Below are 24,407 nucleotides of genomic sequence, written 5' to 3'. Positions count from 1 at the left end.
TCGATTCTGCCTCTTCCTTCCCTAGTCCTGGAAAACCTCAGGAACGGCACACCCCTCCCGGTCCTGGAGGGCCAAAGCCTGCACCTGGTCTGTGTCACCCACAGCAGCCCCCCAGCCAGGCTGAGCTGGACCCGGTGGGGACAGACCGTGGGCCCCTCCCAGCCCTCAGACCCCGGGGTCCTGGAGCTGCCACACATTCAAATGGAGCACGAAGGAGAGTTCACCTGCCACGCTCAGCACCCTCTGGGCTCCCAGCACGTCTCTCTCAGCCTCTCCGTGCACTGTGAGTGGGGGAAAGGGGACACCTGGGTCCCAGGAAGGGGCCCCTTCTGAGTCCTGTCCTCCCTCCCCACAGACCCTCCACAGCTGCTGGGCCCCTCCTGCTCCTGGGAGGCTGAGGGTCTGCACTGCAGCTGCTCCTCCCAGGCCAGCCCGGCCCCCTCTCTGCGCTGGTGGCTTGGGGAGGAGCTGCTGGAGGGGAACAGCAGTCAGGGCTTCTTCGAGGTCACCCCCAGCTCAGCCGGGCCCTGGGCCAACAGCTCCCTGAGCCTCCATGGAGGGCTCAGCTCCGGCCTCAGGCTCAGCTGTGAGGCCTGGAACGTCCATGGGGCCCAGAGTGGCTCTGTCTTCCAGCTGCTACCAGGTGAGGGGACTGTGGGGGGCTGAGGTTCAGGGAGAAAGGAGACAGGATCCTAGAAAGATGGAGGTTCAAGGTTGTGGGGAGAGGGTGTGGGCGTGGTGGGAAGGGATGGGGACAAAGTCCCTGCTCTGTGGCTGGTAGTTGTTGCGGGAAACTGAGGAACGGAGAGAGCAATATGGAGAACAGGAGGATTGTTTATTTAAGGTAAGTTCCAGCTTAGTGGATTTACATTTCAAAAGCTGAGCATTAAATAAAGACAAAGAAGGGGTTTTTTTTTTGTTTTTTGTTTTTTGTTTTTTGTTTTTGAGGTGGAGTCTCGCTCTGTCAGCAAGGCTGGAGTGCAGTGGCTCAATCTCGGCTCACTGCAACCTCTGCCTCCCGGATTCAAGCAATTCTCCTGCCTCAGCCACCTGAGTAGCTGGAATTACAGGCATGCGCCACCACGCCCGGCTAATTTTTTTGTATTTTTAGTTTCACCATATTGGCCAGGCTGGTCTCGAACTCCTGACCTTGTGATCCACGCACCTGGACCTCCCAAAGTGCTGGGATTACAGGCGTGTGCCACCGCGCCCGGCTAAAGCAGTGTCTTTATAAGCGGACTTACAAAAGTAAAACAAAAGCGGTTAATTATATAGTGCATAACTTGTGGCCTTGTAGCTGTGTCAAAAGAAAAACAAGAACTGGTTAAATACAGACATTTGTGAAACATAATTATGCTTAAGAAGCCAGGGAAAGGAGTAACAGTAAAAGAATTTGTCTTTTTTTTTTTCTTTAACCTTGCTCTGGAAGGGGTGTGTCTGGAGCCCATTCCTTTGGCCTTGGCTTTTTAAACAGTGTTATTTTATACCTGTCCTTGAAGTGAGCTTGCTAGGCATAGAAAGACTTGGGGTTTTTTTGTTTTTTTTTTAACCCTTGCCTTGCCTGTTACTTTTTTGGGAGTAAATGAATGCATATTTATTTTTAAATTTTTGCCTCAGTTTCCCCCTTTTGATGTTTTTTATAAAAGAAGTTTAATAGAAGGCATTACTATTACTTAATTCTGCGTGAAGAGACACTTTTTTTCTTTAGACAAAGGTTGATATTTATGCAGAGCCGTTAGCTGAGTGGTAGTTTGCCTAGCTGCTATTGCCTTTATAGTTGATTGAATGCTTCCAACAAGGAGAGCTAAGAGACAAGGGAGTATTCGGCAACTTCCTAGTATGGCCAGAACCACTTTTATTAAAGTCTTGAACCCTCTGCAGAATGAAAACCAGTCCTTAAAGAGAGAATCTGGAGACCACCCTTTCCAAGTTTGAACTGGAACATGGGCTAATTTTTTTATTTTTGCAGTTATTTTTATAATTGCCTTTTCATTGTCAGCGATTTTTAGGCAGCAGTTAGTTAGATTGAACTTTTTACATTTTTTTTTCTGGGCTAGGAGTAGTCCAAAGCTAACCTGTTCTGATAGATAACATTCTTCATTTTTGTGGGTTGCTGGGCTAGTAAATCTAATGCATTTGCTGTTTTATTAGTGATGATTTCAAGTACTGCCTGCAACCTTATGATGCGGTTAAGCATGTAAATAGGAGTGTGGTATCCCCATGACCCATTCTGTGCCCAGGTAGCTGGCCTATACTATTGAATTATTTTTTCAGGGGGTTAATTTGTGTCTTTTCAATTTTTTAATTTTTATTTTTGTGTGTGTGTTTGCATTTTTTTTAACTTTATTATAGACAGGATACCTTAAAGTTTCTCCCTGTTGCAGTGGGAATAGGAAGAAAGACGGTCTAATTGTTTCAAGCACACAGGCCCCTGTCCATTTAGCTGGCAACTGTTGATATGCCCATGGCCTACAGCTCCAACAAAGACCAGGAGGTGCTTGCCAAGTATTTGGAGCTTTCGGCTAATAGTAGGTGTGATTTAAAGAAGAGAAACGGGGAACGGGGAACGGATTTGGATGAGGTCATTTGCATTCATCTTTGCCCCGCCACAAAGTGTTTCTTAGTGTTTTATCGTCATATTGCTGTCCTAAGCAGTTTAGTTCTTTTACTGGGTTTGTAAAAACTTTTCCCCAGCGAGCAACACAGTATTTCCTGATAATAGAAGTTTTTAAGAGCCAGACGCTTGAACTTGTGGGCGTCGGTTCGGGAGAAGAGTCAGTTAAATTATTTTGTGGCATTAACTTTTGCTTTCCAAGGCCATTGGTCTTCCGTGTTAGTCCCTCCGCAAACATAGTATGAGGAAATGCCTAGGCTGCCGACAATGTTTTTAGGCAGCCGAGCAAACAGGTTTTCTGCTAAAGGAGTGGGCTCTGGTAACAGGATTACAGGCGTGAGCCACTGCGCCCGGCCATAAGTACAAGTTCTTTTTTTTTTTTTTTGAGACGGAGTCTCGCTCTGTTGCCCTGGCTGGAGCGCAGTGGCGCCATCTCTGCTCACTGCAAGCTCCACCTCCCAGGTTCACGCCATTCTCCTGCCTCAGCCTCCCGAGTAGCTGGGACTACAGGCGCCCGCCACCAAGCCCGGCTAATTTTTTTGTATTTTTACTAGAGACAGGGTTTCACAGTGTTAGCCAGGATGGTCTCAATCTCCTGACCCTGTGATCTGTCCACCTCGGCCTCCCAAAGTGCTGGGATTACAGGTGTGAGCCGCCATGCCCGGCCTGCTAATTTTTCTTTTTATGAGGGCTGCTGCCAACAGATTGGCCTTTTTTTTTAAGCCTATGTTCTGCTTCCTTTTTCCTTCCTGAGTTCTCCTGCTTCTACAGCTGGCCAGTGGGACTGGGCTACGGCGTGGGCCCCGCCCCCGTGCACGCACGCACTGCCATCTATCTTTACTGTTTCTTTCTGATTTTTCTTTTTTCCTTTTTTACACTTACTTTTTTGGGCTAGGTAGGATCTGCACAGCCGTAGTCCACCCCTGGGCCATTATCGGCCCAGAGGGTTGGTAGATGCCTGCCGCAAGTTGTAAGAATTATGCCTTTCTATTTTTTTTTTTTTTTTGCTTTTTTTCTGGGGCCAGTCCCCGCCCCGCTCTTTTTCCAGATAGAGCCAGGCTGAGGAGAGGGACTAAACCCTTGGTGTGCCTAGCTGCTTGGTGCCTCGCTTGTTGCTTTCGCTCTTTCCCGTTTTGTTCTCTGGTCATGGTTCATGTACATCTTGGTGGTCACTTTTATAAGCTGGGTGGCATTCATGCCTGCAGCTGCCGCTTGACGTCACCCTGGGCTTGCCCTACAAGTGCTGTGTTTACCATGCGCTGATTTTCAGCAGCCTCAGGGTCAAATAGGGTGTAAGGCCGGAATGCTTCACAAAGTTTTTTATAAAACTGACTTGGGCTCTCGTCAGCTCTCTGAAGCACTTTTGAAATTTTTCTTATATTAATTGCTTTCTTTCCACCAGCTTTTATCCCTTGCAGAAGTGTCTCTTGGTACCTTTGCAAATGCTGAAGCTGAGTTGCATCCTCTGGGTTCCAGTTGGGATCTTGGTATGAGAACTGACCTTGAGTGTATGCCTGAGCATTCACTGCATCTGCTGGTGCATGGGGTTTTAGCCAGCGGAGAGCTGCCTATGTTACTCTCCTGCGCTTTTTAGTGTTAAATAACGTTAGGAAAAGCTGCCTGCAATCTGGCCAGGTTGGACTGTGTGTCAGAAAGACGGATTGCATCAGATCTGTAAGAGCTTGAGGCTTCTCCATGTAGGAGGGAGTATGGTGTTTCCAGTTTAGTAGATCAGTGGCTCAGTAGTCAAAAAGGGCTGATAGATGAAGGTCCGTTGCCCCCTCCGCCGAACCTGGCCTTGGTTATTACAATAAGTGGGTCCTCACATCTCCCTGACAGGCATTTGCATAGCTCAAGCACGGCCAGATCTGAGACAGCCTGCTTGACTATTTTGACTTCCTTCCCTGGCCTTTTGAGGCTCCAGTCCTTCCCTTCAGGGTCAGACTCAGGGCATGCTAGCTCCTGAATTTGGTTCCTGGAGGGCTGTTGGCCTCAGTAAAGGGGGGTAGGCTGGGACATATGGAGGAGGAATTTCTGTTTCCTCTGGCAGCTGTTGCAAAACTGGCTTCTCTTGCTCTTTCTGGGGTTTTTCTTTTAACTTCGTGTCAGTCGGTGAAGCTGCTCTTACTTTTATTTTTGGCTCGGGCTACAAGTGTTTTGCAATAAGCTGCTAAACAGGGCTGGATCCAGGTTAGTCTTGTCTGTGCTATATTTAACCATGAATCAATATAAGGAAATTCATCGGGATACTCAGGCTGTCCTCAGACCCCTATCACCATCTTTAATACATGCCCAATTGTTTCCTAGTCTACAGTTTCTTCAGTCAGCCATCCAACATCAGAAGAAAGTCATTCTAATTCAAAGAGAGTTCTCAACCTTTGGGGGGTTAGCTTAACTTTATAATCCCCTGCAAAACCTTTCTTAAAGTTTTGTAACATGCACTTCAATGGAGTAACTTTTGATGGACTTTCCTTCTATTCCTTCCTTTACGGTCCAGCACACTCACTCTTCCTCTAGTTTCGGCCAACGATACCGTCTCCTATTACGGGAGTTTTCAGAAGCTACTTGGCTTTGGAGAGTTCCTTATTCCTGCTACAACTCTGAGCTGTAGGGCAGCTCCTATTAGCCATATGCAGGTCACCACTAGTCTTAGTCGGCCCCACACTTTGCTCGGAGCACCCAGTCCACACTAAGAGAATTGTGACTTCCCATTTTGTGGCTGATCAGCCTAATTAGGCTTCTTCATTTACACACTGTTACACACTTCCCCACTCCCAGTTCCTATGTTCCTAATTAGGGTGGTAAGCCACTCTCGCCACCTCCAGTTTCCTTTTCCTAATCGACTTAGCAAGCCATTCTCACGTCCTGTGATGGTTGGGGTGTGAGTTTCATCCAAATTGACGAGCCACTCTCGCTGCCCCCAACCCCTCTGGGTCGGACTGTTAGGCACACCGCAAGAAGTGATCAGCCTCCCCTTCCATCCCTATGGGATGGGTCCTGCCTTGGTCCCCAAAAGCTTACTGTGGTTCCTGACGTGCACTGTTTCTGAAATCATTCTGTAGCTCCTTTCAGGTTTTGTTGTGCTGCTGGGTAGGGGCACTGGCTCAGGGGAGAGCTGATTTCTCCTCCAGGCTGAAGTTCACCCAGTGGCACCTGGGGTCACAGGTCTCCTGAGGCCCGGGGCTCCAGCCCCCAGAGGCAAAGGAGGCAGTAAACCTACCGTCTCTGGTCCCTTCATGGTCGCCAAAAATGCTGCGGGAAACTGAGGACCGGTGAGACCGATATGGAGAACAGGAGGATTGTTTATTTTAGGTGCACACCAGCTCAGTGGACTCGCATCTAAAAAGCTGAGCATGAAACAAAGAGCGAGGTTTTTATGAGCAGACTTACAAAAGTAAAACAGAGGCAGTTAATTTTAGGATAGGTGACATAATTTATAGTATAGCATAACTTGTGGCCTTGCATAGCTGGTGGCCTTGTAGTTGTATCAAAAGAAAAAAAAAAGAACTGGCTAAATACAGACATTTGTAAAACATAGTTATGCTTAAGAAGCCAGGGAAAGGAGTAACCATAAAGGAATTTGTTTTTCTTTCCTGTTTTCCTTCAACCTTGCTCTGGAAGGGGGTGTGTCTGGAGCCTATTCCTTTGGCCTTGGCTTTTTAAACAGTATTATCTTATAACTGTCCTTGAAGTGAGCCTTGCTAAGCAGAGGAAAAGTTGTTCTTTTTTTTTTAACGCTTTCCTTGCCTGTTACTTTTCTTGGAGTGAATGAATGCATATTTATTTTTAAATTTCTGCCTCAGTTGGGGATGAAGAATCTGAGAGCTCTAGGTCTGTGGGAGGAAGGGGCAGGAGGGTCTCAGGGCCAGGAAGGCACCACCCCAAACCCTGCTCCCATGCAGGGAAGCTGGAGCATGGGGGAGGACTTGGCCTGGGGGCTGCCCTGGGAGCTGGCGTCGCTGCCCTGCTCGCTTTCTGCTCCTGCCTTGTCGTCTTCAGGTAAGCATCGGAGGGCAGGCAATGCAGGGTGTGGGAAGGGTGAGGGTTCTAGAATCCCAGACAGTCCCAGCTGCAGGAATCTAGATGGGGCAGTGGGTGTGAGAACTAGGCCTTGGGCAAGAGGATCAGAGCAGGGGTCTGCTCCAGAGCCCTGATCTGGGCCATCTATGAGGGTCCCCAGTTCTCACTGTGGAAGTCACCCCGTGGATATGTCCCCACCCCACTGGGCTCTGCAGCCTTCCAGCCTCTGCTAAGCCATGTGGGTAGCAGTTTCCCCAGGCTCTGGACCAGCCTGGAGGCTGAAGGGCACTGCCTCCTCCCTCAGGGTGAAGACCTGCAGGAAGGAAGCTTGCAAGAGGGCAGCAGCTGAGCAGGACATGCCCTCCGCCCTGGGACCCATCTCCCAGGTGAGAGCCCAGCCTCTGTCTGCTGGGGCCCTGCCTGTTCCCCTTTCCTTGATGGCCATGGGTAGTCCTCTTGGTGACTTGCAGAATCATTGTGCCCCAAATAGGGTTTTGCTCCTGGGTCCCCATCAATGCAGTCCCAAGTCCCATGATCTGGGAGGCGCCCTCCCCACTGCTCCCTACATCCCCTCCCAGAACCAAGGGCCCCCCAGGCCTGTCCATACTCTGCCTGTGCTCAGATCCAGTGGACCCTCCACCTCCCACTCCTCATTACCCCCTGCATCCCCGACTCCTTTGCCCTCCCTCCTATCTCTCCTCCTCAACACAGGATGCCAGAGAGTCCTTTCCTCAGATGACTATTGTCTACTACAAAGCTAAGGGTCCCCATCCTCACTTCTGACACCAGCCACAGTTGTGGGGTCCCCACGACCACTCTGAGGTTGGATAACCCCCTAGGACTCGCAGGACTCACTGAGAGCTGTGATCCTCGTGGTGATGGTTTATAGTGACCGATACAGATGAAAATCATGGACAGGAAGAGGTGCTCAGGGCAGGTCCAGGAGATACCAAACCCACAGCTTCCGGTGGCCTTTCCCAGGGGAGCCATGGGGACAGCACCCAATTCTCCCAGCAAGGAAGTGTGACAGATGCACGGATCATCAGGGCACCGCTCACCTGGGAAGCTCCACCAAACCTGGGTCCAGGGTTCACTGGGGGTGGGTCACGCAGGCATGGGGGACTTGCCACTGACTTCAGTTCCTCAGCCCCTGCAGAGCCAAACTGATGCTACGTAGGCCCCGCCGTAAGTCCCAGTGCTGGCGTAAACTATGTGGCCTGGCTTGTGGTCCCAGGTCAACAGGGATGCTCCTACCAGCAGGATATTCCAAGGCCCTACATTAGAGGTTCCTTCCCAGCGCCTGGGCACAAACGGTTGAAGCTTTCTCTGGGCAAGGGGAATCCTTTACTTCCAGTAACCTTTCTTTCTTGGGCTCCTAGCTCAGTTACACAATTGTGTCCGAGTAGATCTTCCAAGGTCTTTGAGGTCAGTCCAGGTCTGAGCAAATCCCTGTCTTTCTCACACCTCCTCCTTCCTGGGCATCCACTTATAATTTGCAATTAGATAGTAACTTCATTGACTATAGCTTTAATGTGTCTACTTCTTTTTCCATACTGCAAGCTGCCTGAGATCAGGGATGGTGTCTCCCTAGTTCCCCTGGGAATATCCAGGGGCTGGCACAGGCGAGCTGTTCCATAAGGCAGCGGGCACTGGAGTCAGAGAAACCTGGACGTGAATCCTGGCCTGACCACTACTTAGATGTGCGGGTTTGGGGTATTTACTCAGCCTTCATTTCTCCATCTGATCATGGAGACAATAGTGTCTCCCCAGTGGATTGTGGTGAGGATTTTATGAGTCTGGCAGTGAATTACCAAGAGGTAGATGTTATTGTTCTCAAATATTTGCTGAATGAGTGAATGAGTGAATGAATGAGGGCCCAGCCAACCTTTGTGGAATGAGTAGGTGAAACAGGAAATACTCAGTTTCCAAATCCTCTTGTGCATCCTCCTTGCTCTCGCTTAGCCCCCATGACCCTAATTTGACCCCCTTTCTCCCCTGCATTCAGGGTCACCAGCATGAATGCTCGGCAGGCAGCTCCCAAGACCACCCGCCCTCAGGTGCAGCCACCTACACCCCGGGGAAGGGGGAAGAGCAGGAGCTCCACTATGCCTCCCTCAGCTTCCAGGGCCTGAGGCTCTGGGAGCCTGCGGACCAGGAGGCCCCCAGCACCACCGAGTACTCGGAGATCAAGATCCACACGGGACAGCCCCTGAGGGGCCCAGGCTTTGGGCTTCAATTGGAGAGGGAGATGTCAGGGATGGTTCCAAAGTGAAGAGGTCTCCATGGAAACAGGACACCAGCAAGTGTGTGGGATTCGCACTGGTGTGACGGCCAGAACTGGACTCAGATTTCAGCCCCATCCCCAATGAAGAGCTTGAGTTTGAAGATTATACTTTTTTTGAGACAGGGTCTGACTCTGTCCTCCAGGCCAGAGTCCAGTGGTGCAATCTCAGCTCACTGTAGCCTCAACCTGCCAGGTTGAAGTGAGCCTCCCATTTCAGCCTCCCAAGTAGCTGGGACTACAATTGTGAGCCACCACGCCAGGCTCATTGTTATATTTTTAGTAGAGACAGGGTTTTGCCGTGTTTCCCTGGCTGGTCTCAGACTCCTGGGCTCAAGCAATCTGCCCGCCTCTGCCTCCCAAAGTGCTGGGATTACAGACGTGAGCCACCACAGCTGGCTGAAGATTATACTTTCAATTCAGAGCGAGTTTGAAGATGACACTCTGAGGCATCGTGTCTATGGTTCATTACTACAGAAGCTTCTCTGGATGTGTAAAGCACAGGAAACCAGGCAGAGGAGGCACAGGGTGCTCTCCAGAACGAGAAGCCAGCTCCTGGAGTTGTTTGCTGCAACTGCCATTCCCCATTGATGACCATGCTCTTCCTTCAGAAGAGGGAGAGTGAGAGGACCAAGTCCAAGTGGTTCCCATTTGAACATTTAAAAAAAAAAAAAAAGGCTGGGCATGGTGGCTCACGCCTGTAATCTCAACACTTTGGGAGGCTGAAGTGGGTGGATCACAAGTCAGGAGTTCAAGACCAGCCTGGCCAACATGGTGAAACCCCATCTCTACCAAAAATACAAAAATTAGCCAGATGTGGTGGTGCACACCTGTAGACCCAGCTACTCAGGAGGCTGAGGCACGAGAATCACTTGAACTCGGGAGGCAGAAGTTGCAGCGAGCCGAGATTGCACCACTGCACCCCAGCCTGGGCAACAGAGTGAGGCTGTGTCTCAAAAATAAATAAATAAGGCCAGGCACAGTAGCTCACACCTGTAATCCCAGCACTTTGGGAGGCCAAGGCAGGTGGATCATGAGATCAGGAGATTGAGGCCATCTTGGCCAACATGGTGAAACCCCATCTCTACTAAAAATACAAGAAAATTAGCTGGGCATGGTGGTGCGCACCTGTAATCTGAGCTACTCAGGAAGCTGAGGCAGGAGAATCGCTTGAACCCAAGAGGCAGAGGTTGCAGTGAGCCGAGATTGCACCACTGCACTCCAGCCTGGGCAACAGAGTGAGGCTCTATCTCAAAAATAAATAAATAAACAAAGTATCCCACAGAGGCGTGTGTGCAGCGAGTCCCTCGCCTGAGTCACACTTTTTCTTAGGGGAGCCCACTAGGTATAAAGTTCTGACCATCCTGACCCTGATGGTGGCCTCTGCAGGGCAGTTCCAGCCTCAGAAGTCTCTGAAGTCTCAGCCGACGCTGGGGTTGGTCTGTGTCTCAGCTCGTTTCTCCCTGTGCCCCACTTGCTTCCTTCTCCTCCACTCTAAAGGGTTTTTTTTTCCTTTTTCCAGATTTTTGAGGCATAACTGAAAGATAAAAATTGAGTATATTTACCATGAACATCATGATGTTTTGATATTTGTATACATTCTGAAATGAGCACTACCTGTTCCATCACCTTCATAGGTCTCTTTCCTTTTTTTTTTTTTTTTGAGACCAAGTCTCGCTTTGTCACCCAGGCTGGAGTGCAATGGCACGATCTTAGCTCACTGCAACCTCCACCTCCCGGGTTTCAAGCGATTCTCCTGCCTCAGCCTCTCGAGTAGCTGGGATTACAGTGGCGTGCCAGCATGCCTGGCTAATTTTTGTATTTCTAGTAGAGTCAGGATTTCACCATGTTGGCCAGGCTAATCTCGAACTCCTGACCTCAGGTGATCTGCCCCTTTCGGCCTCTCAAAGTGCTGGGATTACAGGCATGAGCCACCATGCCCAGCCACCTCCACAGTTCTCTGTGGGTGTGTGTGTGGCAGAAACACTTAAGATGTTCTCTGTTAACAAATTTCAAGTATGCAATACAGTATTGTTAACTATAGTCACCATGCTGTACAGTAGACTCCCAGAACTGATTGTTGGTTGTTTGTTTGTTGAGACAGGGTCTTGCTCTGCTACCCAGGCTGGAGTGCAGTGGCACTGCAGCTCACTGCAGCCTCAATCTCCTGGGCTCAAGTGATCCTCCCACTTCAGCCTCCTAAGTAGCTAGAACCACAGGCACATGCCATCACACCCAGCTAATTATTTATTTATTTATTTATTTTGTAGAAACGGGATCTCACGGCAGGGTGCGGTGCCTCACGCCTGTAATCATACCGTCACTACTAAAAATACAAAAATTAGCAGGGCCTGGTAGTGGGTGCCTATAATCCCAGCTACTGGGGAGGCTGAGGCAGGAGAAATACTTAAACCCAGGGGGCCGAGGCTGCAGTGAGCTGAGATTGCGCCATTGCACTCCAGCCTGGACGCCAAAAGCAAAACTCTGTCTCGAAAAAAAAAAGAAAAGAAAAGAAAAGAAAGAAATGAGATCTCACTATGTTGCCCAGGCTGGTCTCAAAGTCCTGGCCTCAAGCAGTCCTCCCGCCTCAGCCTCCAAAAGTGCTAAGATTACAGGTGTGAGCCACCATGCTGGGCTGACCCCATCTTGTAAATGCAAGTTTCTACCCTTTGACCGACATCTGTCTGTTTTTCTCCCCTCCTAGCCCCCAGCAACCACGGTTCTAATTCTACTTTGTTTCCATGAGTTTTGTGGCAGGAGAATAGGGGATTAGGAACAGGGGTTCAGCAGGTGCAGCCAGTTCCTACAGGCAGGAGAGCAGCAGGTGTGGCGTACAGGTCACGTCTTCCCTCTCGTGATAACAAGCCACATCAGCCTCTGATTGACTGCGGGCCGGGTCTCCACTACGGCCACTGATTAGTCATGAGCCAATCCTTCATGGCCTCTAACCAATTGGAAGCCTAGGGGTGTTGCCGGGTTCCTTCTAGCTTATTACAAACCTTAATTGGGGAGGCTCTTGAGCTGCTGGCTGGATCCCGCTCCCACTCTGAATTGTCTTCAATAAATCTGTGCTTTTCTATTCACAATAGCAAAGACCTGGAATCAACCCAAATGCCCATCAATGATAGACTGGATAAAGAAAATGCGGTGGGCCGGGCGCGGTGGCTCACGCCTGTAATCCCAGAACTTTGGGAGGCCGAGGCGGGTGGATCACGACGTCAAGAGATGGAGACTATCCTGGCCAACATGGTGAGACCCCGTCTCTACTAAAAATAGAAAAAAGCCGGGTGTGGTGGTAGGTGCCTGTAGTCCCAGCTACTCGGGAGGCTGAGACAGGAGAATCACTTGAACCTGGGAGGTGGAGGTTGCAGTGGGCCAAAATTATGCCACTGCACTCCAGCCTGGACAACAGAGTAAGACTCTGTCTCAAAAAAAAAAGAAAAGAAAAAGAAAGTGTGGTGCATATACACCATGGAATACTATGCAGCCAGAAAAAAGGATGATCATGTCCTTTGCAGGGACATGGATGGAGCCAGAAGCCATTATCCTCAGCAAACTAACACAGGAACAGAAAGCCAAACACCACATGTTCTCACTTATAAGTAGGAGCTGAACAATGAGAACACATGGACACAGGAAGGGGAAAAACACACACTAGGGCCTGTCAAGGGACCGGGGGAGGGACGGGATTAGGAAAAACAGCTAATGCATGCTGGGCTTAATACCTAGGTGATGGGTTGATAGGTGCAGCAAACCACCATGGCACACATTTACCTGTGTAACAAAGCTGCACGTCCTGCACATGTAGCCCAGAACTTAAAAAAAATCTGTGCTTTTGTTACTCCATTCTTCTGTTGGTTTTTCCCTCCTTGCATTTTCTTTTGTTACTTGATTTGTGCATTTTGTTCAATTCTTTTTTCAACACGCCAAGAACCTGGACAACTCTCTAGTGACAGTTTGACTTCTGTGGATTCCACGCATCCGTGAGATAGCACGGTATTTGTCTACGTCTGATTTAGGGTTAACTCTGTTGTTGCAAATGGCAGGATTTCTTTATCTTATGGCTGAGTAGTATTCAACTGTATTATGCATGTTTTGTGTGTCTATGTGTGTGTACAGCTGACCCTTGAACAGCACAAGTTTACACTGGGTTATACACAGATTTTCTTCCTCTTCTGCCTCCCCTGAGACAGCAAAATGAGTCTCTCCTCTTCCTCTTCCTCCTCAGCCTACTCAACGTGGAAACAATGAGGATAAAGATTTTTTTTTTTTTTTTGAGACAGAGTCTCGCTCTGTCGCCCAGGCTGGAGTGCAGTGGTGCATCTCGGCTCACTGCAAGCTCCGCCTCCCAGGTTCACGCCATTCTCCTGTCTCAGCCTCCCTAGTAGCTGGGACTACAGGCGCCCGCCACCGCGCCCAGCTAATTTTTTATATCTTTAGTAGAGACGGGGTTTCACCATGTTAGCCAGGATGGTCTCAATCTCCTGACCTCGTGATCCACCCGCCTGGGCCTCCCAAAGTGCTGGGATTACAGGCGTGAGCCACCGCACCCAGCCTGAGAGGATTTTCTTATAAAAGAAATAGATAAATTGATAGACATTTAGGTTGATTCCGTATCTTTACTGTTATGAATAGTGGTGTAATCTACATGGAGGTGCAGGTATCCTTTTGATATATTGACTTCCTTTCTTTTGGATACATACCCAGTAGTGGGATTGCTGACTCATATGGTAGTTCTAGGTTTAGTTTTTGAAGAAATCGCTATACTCTTCTCATAATGACTACACTAATTTGCATTTCCACCAACAGTGTAGAAGAGTTCCCTTTTCTGGCTGGTCACGGTGGCTCACGCCTGTAATCCCAGCACTTTGGGAGGCCGAGGCGGGCAGATCACCTGAGGTCGGGAGTTTGAGACCAGCCTGACCAATATGGAGAAACCCTGTCTCTACTAAAAGTACAAAATTAGCCGGGCATGGTGGCGCACGCCTGTAATCCCAGCTACTCAGGAGGCTGAGGCAGGAGAAGCGCTTGAACCCGGGAGGCAGAGGTTGCAGTGAGCCAAGATGGTGCCATTGCACTCCAGCCTGGGCAACAAGAGTGAACTCTGTCTCAAAAAAAAAAAAAAAAAAAAAGAAGAGTTCCCTTTTCTGGGATGGAATCTTTCCAGGCATGTTATTTTTTGTCTTTTTTATAATAGCCATTCTAACCAGGGTAAGATGATATCTCACTGTGGTTTTTATTTGCATTTCTCCGATGATTAGGGATTAGAATATTTTTTCATATTCCTGTTGGCCATTTGTATGTCTTCTTTTTTTGTTTGTTTAAGATGGAGTCTCACTCTGTCACCCAGACTGGAGTGCAATGGTGTGATCTCGGCGCACTGCAACCTCCACCTCCCAGGTTCAAGCGAGTCTCCTGCCTTGGCCCCCTGGGTAGCTAGGACTACAATCATGCACCACCATGCCCAGCTAATTTTTTAATATATATTTTTAGTAGAGACAGGGTTTCACCATGTTGGCCAGGCTGGTCTCGAACTTCTGACCTCAGGTGATTCGCCTGCCTCGGCCTCCCAAAGTGCTGGGATTACAGGCATGAGCCACCATGCCTGACCATTATGTCTTATTTTTAGAAATGTCTATTCATGTCCTTCGCCTGCTTTTTAATGTGGTTGTTCTTTTGCTGTTGAGTTGTTTGCATTCCTTGTATATTCTGGATATTAGTCCTTGGTCAGATGAATAATTTGCAAGTATTGTCTCCCATTCAACATACTGTCTGTTCATTCCATTGGCTGTTTCCTTTGCTGCGAAGAAGCTTTTGGTTTAATGTAGTCCCATCTATTTTTGTTTTTGTTGCCTGTTCTTTTGAAGTCTTAACCATAAAATCTTTGCCTAGACGAATGTCTTGGATAATTTTTCCTATGTTTCATTTTAGTAGTTTTATACTTTCAGGTCTCACGCTTAAGTTTCTATTCCAGTTTGAGTTGGTTTTTGTATATGGTGAGAGATGGGGGTCTAATTTCATTCTTCTGCATATGGATACCCAGTTTTCTCAGCACCATCTATTGAAGAGGATGTCTTTTTCCCAATGTAAGTTCTTGGCACCTTCGTTGAAAATCAGTTGGCTGTAAATATGTGGGTTTATTTCTGGGTTCTCTGTTCTGTTCCCCTGGTCTATGTGTCTGTTTTTATAGCAACGCCATGCTGTTGTGGTTATTATAGCTTTAGAATACATTCTGAAGTCAAGTAGTGTGGTGCCTCCAGCTTTGTTCTTTTTGCCCAGGATTGCTCTGATTATTCAAGCTTTTTTGGTTCCATACGAATTTTAGGATTGCTTTTCCTAAATTGTCACTGGTTTCTTGCTAGGGATTGCATTCAATCCATAGGTTGCTCTGGGTAGTAATGTTATCTTAACAGTATTCTTCCAATCCAGGAGTACAAGATGCCTTTCCATTCGTTTGCATCTTCAGCTTCTTTCATCAGTGTTTTGTAGTTTTTCTTGTCAAAGTCTTTCATTTCCTTAGTTAAATTTATTCCTAAGTTTCTTTTTTTTTTTTTTGTAGCTATTGTAAATGGGATTGCTTTCTTGATTTCTTTTTCAGCCAGTTCATTATTGGTGTATAGGTTTGCTACTGATTTTTGTATGTTGATTTTGTATCCTGCCACAATTGGTTTATCAGACCTAAAAGTTTTCTGATGAAGTTTTTCTAAGTATAAGATCATGCAATCTACAAATAAGGACTATTTGACTTCCTGTTTTCCAATTTGGATACCTTTTGTTTCATTATCTTGTCTGATTGCTCTGGCTAGGGCTTCTGGTACTATGTTTAATAGGAGTGGTAGAGGTAGACTTCCTTGTCTTATTCTAGTTCTTTGAGAAAAGGTTTTCAGCTTTTCCCCATTCAGTATAACGTTCGTTGTGAGTTTGTCATAGATGGCCTTTATTGTGTTGAGATATGTTCCTTCTATGCCTAGAGACTTGAAAGTTTTTCGGTTTTGGGGTTGTTTTGTTTTGTTTTGTTTTTTGAGACAGTCTTGCTCCATCACCCAGGCTGGAGTGCAGTGGCACAATCTTGGCTCACTGCAAGCTCCGCCTCCTGGGTTCATGCCATTCTCCTGCCTCAGCCTACTGAGTAGCTGGGACTACAGGTGCCCGCCAGCACGCCCAGCTAATTTTTTTGTATTTTTAGCCAGGATGGTCTCGACCTCCTGACCTCGTGATCCGCCCACCTCGGCCTCCCAAAGTGCTGGGATTACAGGCATGAGTCGCCACGCCCGGGCTGTTTGTTTGTTTTTTGAGACAGAGTCTCACTCTGTTACTCAGGCTGGAGAGCAGTGGCACAATCTCGGCTTACTGCAACCTCCGCCTCCTGGGTTCAAGTGATTCCCCTGCCTCAGCTTCCTAAGTAGCTGGGATTACTGGTGCCCACCACTACGCCCGGCTAAGTTTTGTATTTTTAGTAGAGACAGGGTTTCGCTATGTTAACCAGGCTGGTGTTGAACTCCTGACTTTAGATGATCCACCCGCCTCGGCCTCCCAAAGTGCTGGGATTACAGGCATGAGCCACCATGCCCAGACCTCACTGAAATTCTTTAATAGCAATATTTTGAATCCTTTTTCTGGCTGTAGGGACCAGCCCCACAGGGTCAGTGGGTTTTTCTCCCCGTGTGCGGAGACAAGAGATTGTAGAAATAAAGACACAAGACAAAGATTAAAAAAAAGACAGCTGGGCCCGGGGGACCACTACCACCAAGACGTGGAGACCGGTAGTGGCCCCGAATGTCTGGCTGTGCTGTTATTTATTGGATACAAAGCAAAAGGGGCAGGGTAAAGAGTGTGAGTCATCTCCAGTGATAGGTAAGGTCACGTGGGTCACGTGTCCACTGGACAGGGGGCCCTTCCCTGCCTGGCAGCCAAGGCAGAGAGAGAGAGGAGAAAGAGAGACAGACAGCTTATGCCATTATTTCTGCATATCAGAGACTTTTAGTACTTTCACTAATTTTGCTATTGCTTTCTAGAAGGCAGAGCCAGGTGTACAGGATGGAACATGAAGGTGGACTAGGAGCGTGACCACTGAAGCACAGCATCACAGGGAGACGGTTAGGCCTCTGGATAACTGCAGGCGAGCCTGACTGATGTCAGGCCCTCCACAAGAGGTGGAGGAGTAGAGTCTTCTCTAAACTCCCCCGGGGAAAGAGAGACTCCCTTTCCTGGTCCGCCTAAGTAGCGGGTGTTTTTCCTTGGCACTGAGGCTACTGCTAGACCACGGTCTGCTTGGCAATGGGCATGTTCCCAGACGCTGGCGTTACCGCTAGACCAAGGAGCCCTCTAATGGCCCTGTCCGGGCATAACAGAAGGCTCGCACTCTTGTCTTCTGGTCACTTCTGTGTCCCCTCAGCTCCTATCTCTGTATGGCCTGGTTTTTCCTAGGTTATGATTGTAGAGCGAGGATTATTATAATATTGGAATAAGGAGTAATTGCTACAAACTAATGATTAATGATATTCATATGTAATCATGTCTGTGATCTAGATCTAGTATAACTCTTGTTGTTTTATATATTTTACTATACTGGAACAGCTCGTGCCCTCGGTCTCTTGCCTCGGCACCTGGGTGGCTTGCCGCCCACACTGGCACTTTATAAATTTCTTTTTCATTGGAATTTGTTGTGTGAGAATTATCACACTCCTTTGGAGGTTTCATATTTTCTTGCTTTTTCAAGTCTCTTATGTCCCTACATTGATTTTTGCGCGTCTGGTGTAACAGTCACTTCTTCCCATTTTTTGGATTGGCTTTCATAACAGAAGACTTTTTCATGAAGACGTCGTATCTGTAGTGTTCACTGGGTAATGCTCTTCAGCTTTGATTCTAGCGTGCAGTCATGTAGTCTCTATGATTTTTTCAGCTACAAACAGCATTAGTAGTGTCTGACTTCCTCAGTGGCTTAGGATGTGGTTGTCAGTGGAGGCTGTATTGAGACTTTGCTGGGGATGGGATGCCAGGTGAGTCAATCCTTGGCCTCCAGTGGTGACAGAGGCAGGCTGAGCATACCTATCCTTTGGCCTTTGGGGGTATACACAAGTACTGGTGTTAACAGGTCCAGATGGGCCAATTCATGAACCTCCACGTGGCTCACTTTGGTGCCAGCAGGGGCAGCAGTCAGCAAGGATGATGAGTGGGTCCTTGGGTCCCTGGGCTGCATGCATGGCATGAGTGGTGGCAGTGGCAATGGTGGGACAATCCTTAACTTCCCAGGCAGCAAACACTGGTGTTACCAGTGGCTGAGATGGGCTAGGTGGGTGATGCATGTCAGTGTGTGCCAGTGGTGATGGTGGCAGCAGGCTGGGTAGACCCATCCTCAGACCCCCAGGAGGAGTATATAGATACCAGTGGTGGCAGATGGGGCAGGGCAATGCCAGGGCCCTAGGCAGCATGCTTGGGCATTGTGGGGAGCAGTGCCTGACCGGGTGGGCCCGTCCTCAGGCCCTGTGGTGGTGCACATGGGTGCAGGTGGTGAACAGGCTGAGGCAATCCCTTGGCTGCTATGTGGCATGCTTGGGTGTTAGTGGTAGTGGCAGTTGTCGGCAAGGAGATCCTGTCCTCGGGGCATGTACAAATGTGCATGGCACTGCTGCTGATGCAGGGGCAGGACTGCTGTCAATGGCAGCAGCCCCAGGCATGCAGCTCTCAGGCTCTGGGAAATACATGCTTTGGCCCCTGGTGAGGTGTCGGTAGTGGCCGTGGCCGTGGTGGCAGTCCTTTGTTTATTTTAGCCTATATTCTTTTTTTTTTTTTTGAGACAGAGTCTCACTCTGGCCCAGGCTGGAGTGCAGTGGTGCAATCTCGGCCCACTGCAAGCTCTGCCTCCCAGGTTCACACCATTCTCCTGCCTCCGCCTCTCGAGTAGCTGGGAGTACAGGCGCCTGCCCCCACACCCAGCTAATTTTTTTTTTTTTGGTAATTTTAGTAGAGACACAGTTTCACCATGTTAGCAAGGATGGTCTCAATCTTCTGACCTCGTGATCCGCCCACCTCAGCCTCCCAAAGTGCTGGGATTACAGGCATGAGCCACTGCGCCCAGCCTTTTTTTTTATTTTATTTTTTATTTTTGTTAAGACAGAGTCTTGCTCTGTCACCCAGGCTAGCATGCAATGGCACAATCTTGGTTCACTGCAACCTCTGCCCCCTGGGTTCAAGTGATTCTCCTACTTCAGCCTCCCAAGTAGCTGGGATTACAGGCATACACCACCACACCCAGCTAATTTTTGTATTGTTTGTAGAGACAGGGTTTCGCCATGTTGCCCAAGATGGTCTCGAAATCCTGGACTCAAGTGATCCTCCCACCTTGGCCTCCCAAAGTGCTGGGATTACAGGCGTGAGCCACCGCGCCCGGCCTCCTTCACTTTCTTAATAAACTTGCTTTCACTTTACTCTGCTGGCTCACTCTTGAATTCTTTTCTGCACGAAGCCAACAACTCATGTGGCCTCCCAGGCTGAATCCCAATTTGGGGGTTCACCCTGTGACATTACAGTGACTTATTTATTTAATCTAGCTATTCTCCTGACCCAGGCAGAAACAGAGTTTGATTCGAGTCCCAGCACTGATGCCAACAGGGGGCCAATGTCCTCTGCGGGAGGATTTCACTCGGGGCTTGAGCAGCTATCCCAAGGGAGCTGGCTCCACTTCCACCCCAAGCAAGCAAGCACAAGGCAGAGGGAAGGCCATCTGGGCTGGGAGTCAGACCACTGGACTCAACTTGGAGATCTTCCTGCAGAAAAAAAAAAAAAAAAAAAAAATGTGGGCTTGGTGATTCACTACCCTGTTCTTGTCCTTGGTTTTCTCTTCTGTAAAATAAGAAATTTTTTTTGAGACAGGGTCTCACTCTGTCACCCAGGCTGGAGTGCAGTGGTGTGATCTCATCTCACTGCAACCTCCGCCTCCCGGGTTCAAGCGATTCTCCTGCCTCAGCCTCCTGAATAGCTGGGATTACAGGCGCATGCCACCACGCCTGGCTAATTTTTGTATTTTTAGTAGAGACGGGGTTTCACCATGTTGGCCAGGCTGGTCTCGAACTCCTGACCTTAGGTGATCCGCCCGCCTCGGCTTCCCGAAGTGCTGGGATTACAGGTGTGAGTGACCGCGCCCAGCCTAAAATGGGAATTTTTAACAACGGGTTCGACAAACATGCACCATCCCTTCTGAGCGCTTTGCATGTATTAACTTACGCAATGCCCGGAACCCTATGAAGTGGCTGCTGTTATCACTGCCATTTTATAGTGGAGGGAACCAAGGCACAGCGAGGCCAAGCACTATTCCCAAGGTCACACAGCCAGCAGGTGGCCGGGCGGGGCTCTATCCCGTGCTGTCAGGCACCAGAGAGACTCGGCTCTTCCGCCCCAGGCCGGAGCCTCCCTGCACTGACGGGATCGCGAATGGGGTTCGTGTGTGTCCTCCCCACTGGGATGCGAGCTCCGGGGGCGGGGACCCCTTCTGGCGCGGGAGGCATTTAATGAGCTCTCTGGAGAAAGAGAGTCTTAGGAGAGCCAATTCCCTTCTTAGCCGCCTAAAACCCCCTGCAGGGGTCTGCTTTGTGAACTGTATTCGAAGTCAGGGCTTCTAGTCCCCATAAACCGACCAGAAGGAAATCACCGGCTTGGACGGTCTGAGTCTGGGATGGAGCAAAACCCACTCCCGGCGGGGTACGCGCGCCACCTGGCGGCAGATTCCTGCTAAGACAACTCCGCCCAGAGGCCAGAAATGATTGATTTTGGAAGCGTGGGGTCTGCAAACCGGCTATTGTCTGAAAATCAGTACGTCAAGCTGGGGGGAGCCTACCAGTGGCTTTCAAACTTTTCTGACCATGACTCACAGTAAGAAATCATTTCGCGCCCGGCGCGGTGGGTCACACCTATAGTCCCAGCAGTTTGGAAGGCTGAGGTGGGCGGATCACGTGAGGTCAGGAGTCGAGACCAGCCTGGCCAACATGGTGAAACCCCGTCTCTACTAAAAATACAAAAATTATCTGGACTTGGTGGTGTGCACCTGTGGTCCCAGCTACTCAGGAGGCTGAGGCCGGAGAATCGCTTGAACTCGGGAGACAGAGGTTGCAGTGAGCCAAGATCGCGCCACTACACTCCAGCCTGGGCCACAGAGTAAGACTCTGTCTGGAAAAAAAAAAAAAAAAAACAGACTTATACTCATTTCCCCACTTCATGGAATTGCAAGCATTCAATGAATACAAATACGAAACACATCAGAAGGCAGAAGTGGGAAGTAACTGCTTAACGGGGATGAGTGATAGAAGTGATTAGGAAAGAGAGGCAGTAGTTGCACAGAACCGCGAATGTACTAAATGCCACTGTTCTGTGAAATGTTCCCTGTAAAATGGTTTTCTATTATATGAATTTCACCTCAATTAAAAAAATCATACTTGGTGAGGAGACTTTATTTAGAGACTCAGTCTGGCTCTGTCACCCAGACACAATCATGGCTCACTGCAGCCTTGAGGAGAGAAACTTTATTTGAAAGGATTTTTTTAAGGTGGGAAAGGGACTATTGCTATAAAGGTGAGGACATTGCAATAGAGAGAAGCAAAAGATCTGCAAGTGAGACAAGAATTGGGCAGGTTTTTTTCCTTTTTTTTTTTTTTTTTTTTTTTGAGACAGAATCTCGCTCTGTCGCCAGGCTGCAGTGCAGTGGTGCAATCTCAGCTCACTGTCGTGCCATCATGCACGGCTAATTTTTAATTTTTTTGTAGAGATGGGGTCTTGCTATGTTGCCCAGGCTACTCTGGAACTCCAGAACTCAAGGGATCCTCCTCAGCCTCCCAAAGTGCTGGCACCACAGGCGCAGGCCATGTGCACAGCCAAAGACTTTTTCTTTTATGGGGAGGAGTAAACAAGGTTAGAAAGAACCAGCTGTGGGAAAATAAGATGCAAGGGCTATTGTACAGGACAATCGACCAGGGAATGTTTTATTCTTCTCAGGAGAGGTGCTTAAGGAGGGGCTGTATTCTGGCTGAGGCTGTGGATGGACTGAAATTCAGAGGCCTGGCAGTGAGGAGAGTAAGTTAGGTTAAACAAGCATTTTGTTTCAATTGATCACTGGGGACAAAACAGTTCAGTTAATCATGTACGAGACAACGAAATGGGAATTTGGAGGGTCTATGTCTGCCCTTGTCTTAGACAAGGGGTTCATCCTCAAGTCTTATCTAAGTCATATACGGAAGGGTGGTTCTTCTCAGTAAGCCATCTCCTGGAATGCAAAAAAGCGGGAGGATTTCTTTTTTGTTGTTAGTTTTTTTTAACTTTTTATAGAGACAGGGTCTTGCTATGTTGCCCAGGTTGTTCTCAAGCTCCTGGGCTCAAACGATCCTCCCACTTTGGCCTCCCAAAGTGTAGGGATTACAGGGGTCAGCCACTACACCTGGGCCGGAAAAGTGGGGGGATTTCTTCACTGTCGCTGTTGTCCACACACGCAAGGCTCCGGTAAAATTCCGCACTGTTGCAAAGAAAGATGCTTTGCTGCTGGGTGGAGAACTTTTTTTTTCTTTTTTCTTTTATTTATGTATTTATTTATTATTATTTTTTGAGACAGTCTTGCTCTGTTGCCCAGGCTGGAGTGCAGTGGCACGATCTTGGCTCAATGCAACCTCTGCCTCCTGAGTTCAAGCAATTCTCCTGCCTCAGCCTCCTGAGTAGCTGGGACCACAAGTGTGCACCACCATGCCCAGCTAATTTTTGTATTTTTCGTAGAGACGGGGTTTCACCATGTTGGCCAGGATGGTCTCCATCGCTTGACCTCGTGATCCACCCGCCTTGGCCTCCCAAAGTGCTGGGATTACAGGCATGAGCCACTGTGCCCAGTCTTTTTTTTTTTTTTTTTTTTAACAGGTTCTTGCTTTGTCACCCAGGCTGGAGTGCAATGGCACAAACATGGCTCACTGCAGCCTCAACCTTTGGGTTCAAGCAATCCCCCTGCCTCAGCCTCCTGAGTACCTGGAACTACAGACTACAGGCTCATGCCACCACGCCCAGCTAATTTTCTTTCTTTTCTTTTTCTTTTCTTTTTTTTTTTTTTGAGACAGAGCCTTGCTCTGTTGCCCAGGCTGGAGTGTAATGGTGCGATCTCAGCTCACTGCAACCTCTGCCTCCTGGGTTCAAGCCATTCTCCTGCCTCAGCCTCCCAGGTAGCTGGGACTACAGGCATGCGCCACCACGCCTGGCTAATTTTTTTTGTATTTTTAGTAGATGAGGTTTCACCATGCTGGCCAGGCTGGTCTTGAACTCCTGACCTCAAATGATTCGCCCGCCTCGGCCTCCCAAAGTGCTGGGATTACAGACGTTGAGCCAAGGCGCCCGGCCCCACCTAATTTTTTTTTTGTAGAGACAGCATCTTGCTATGTTGCCAAGGCTGGTCCCCAACTTCTGGCCTCAAGCGATCCTCCTGCCTCAGCCTCCCAAGTATTTACAGGACTACAGGTGCACACCGCCTCACCCACTAATTTTTTTTTCTTTTTTTTTTTTTTTTTTGAGATGGAGTTCCACTCTTGTTGCTGAGGCTGGAATGCAATGGTGCGATCTCGGCTCACTGCAACCTCCGCCTCCCAGGTTCAGGGGATTCTCCTGCCTGAGCCTGCCAAGTAGCTGGGATTACAGGCGCCCACCACCATGCCTGGCTAATTTTGTATTTTTAGTAGAAACAGGGTTTCACCATGTTAGTCAGGCTGGTCTCGAACTCCTGACCTCAGGTGATCCACCCACCTTGGCCTCCCAAAGTGCTGGGATTACAAGCGTAAGCCACAGCACCCAGCCATTTTCTTAAAAATTATTTTTTGCAGAGATGAGGTCTCATTATGTTATCCAGGCTGGTTTCCACCTTCTGGGCTCAAGCAATTCACCTGCCAAAGCCTCCCAAAGTGCTGGGATTGCAGGCGTGAGCCACTGCACCCACCCTGTTATCTTTATTACTGTCTTTTTCTTTTTTTTTTTTGAGATGGAGTCTTGCTCTGTCGCCCAGGCTGGAGTGCAGTGGCGCAATCTAGGCTCACTGCAAGCTCCGCCTCCTAGGTTGAAGTGATTCTCCTGCCTCAGCCTCCCGAGTAGCTGGGACCACAAGCGTCCGCCACCACACCTGGCTAATTTTTCATATTTTTAGTAAAGACAGGGTTTCACCGTGTTAGCCAGGATGGTCTCAATCTCCTGACCTCGTGATCTGCCCACCTCAGCCTCCCAAAGTGCTGGGATTACAGGCGTGAGTCACCACACCCGGCCCTCCCCACCCCGCCTTTTTTTTTTTTTTTTTTTTTGAGATAGCGTTTCAATCTTGTTTCCCAGACTGGAGTGCAGTAGAACAATCTTGGCTCACTGCAACCTCCGTCTCCTTGGCTCAAGCGAGTCTCCTGCCTCAGCCTCCCAAGTTGCCGGGATTACAGGCACACGCCACCACACCCAGCTAATTTTGTATTTTCAGTAGAGACGGGGTTTCACCTTGTT

General features: G+C 48.8%; 1 protein-coding gene and 1 non-coding gene across 2 annotated transcripts in view; both read left to right on the top strand.

The window, feature by feature from the left end:
• The window catches only part of SIGLEC11 (sialic acid binding Ig like lectin 11), a 31,996-nt gene extending 10,645 nt beyond the window's left edge, over window positions 1–21,351 (top strand). Inside the window, exons 8-12 of the mRNA XM_003814348.6 lie at window positions 26–283; window positions 356–643; window positions 6,517–6,613; window positions 6,939–7,020; window positions 8,640–21,351. Coding sequence (XP_003814396.4) covers window positions 26–283; window positions 356–643; window positions 6,517–6,613; window positions 6,939–7,020; window positions 8,640–8,906 — 992 coding nt within the window. The 3' untranslated portion in view covers window positions 8,907–21,351. The remainder of the gene's footprint in view (window positions 1–25; window positions 284–355; window positions 644–6,516; window positions 6,614–6,938; window positions 7,021–8,639) is intronic.
• LOC112437924 (small nucleolar RNA U3) lies at window positions 9,349–9,560 on the top strand. Its single transcript, XR_003026428.1, has one exon. It is a non-coding gene; the product is annotated as a small nucleolar RNA U3 (small nucleolar RNA).
• Window positions 21,352–24,407: the final 3,056 nt, after the last annotated feature.

This window comes from Pan paniscus, chromosome 20 (assembly GCF_029289425.2).
Source record: "Pan paniscus chromosome 20, NHGRI_mPanPan1-v2.0_pri, whole genome shotgun sequence".
Lineage (NCBI taxonomy): Eukaryota > Metazoa > Chordata > Mammalia > Primates > Hominidae > Pan > Pan paniscus.
The sequence above is the reverse complement of the archived record's forward strand: the minus strand, read 5'-3'. Positions and strand labels throughout refer to the sequence as shown.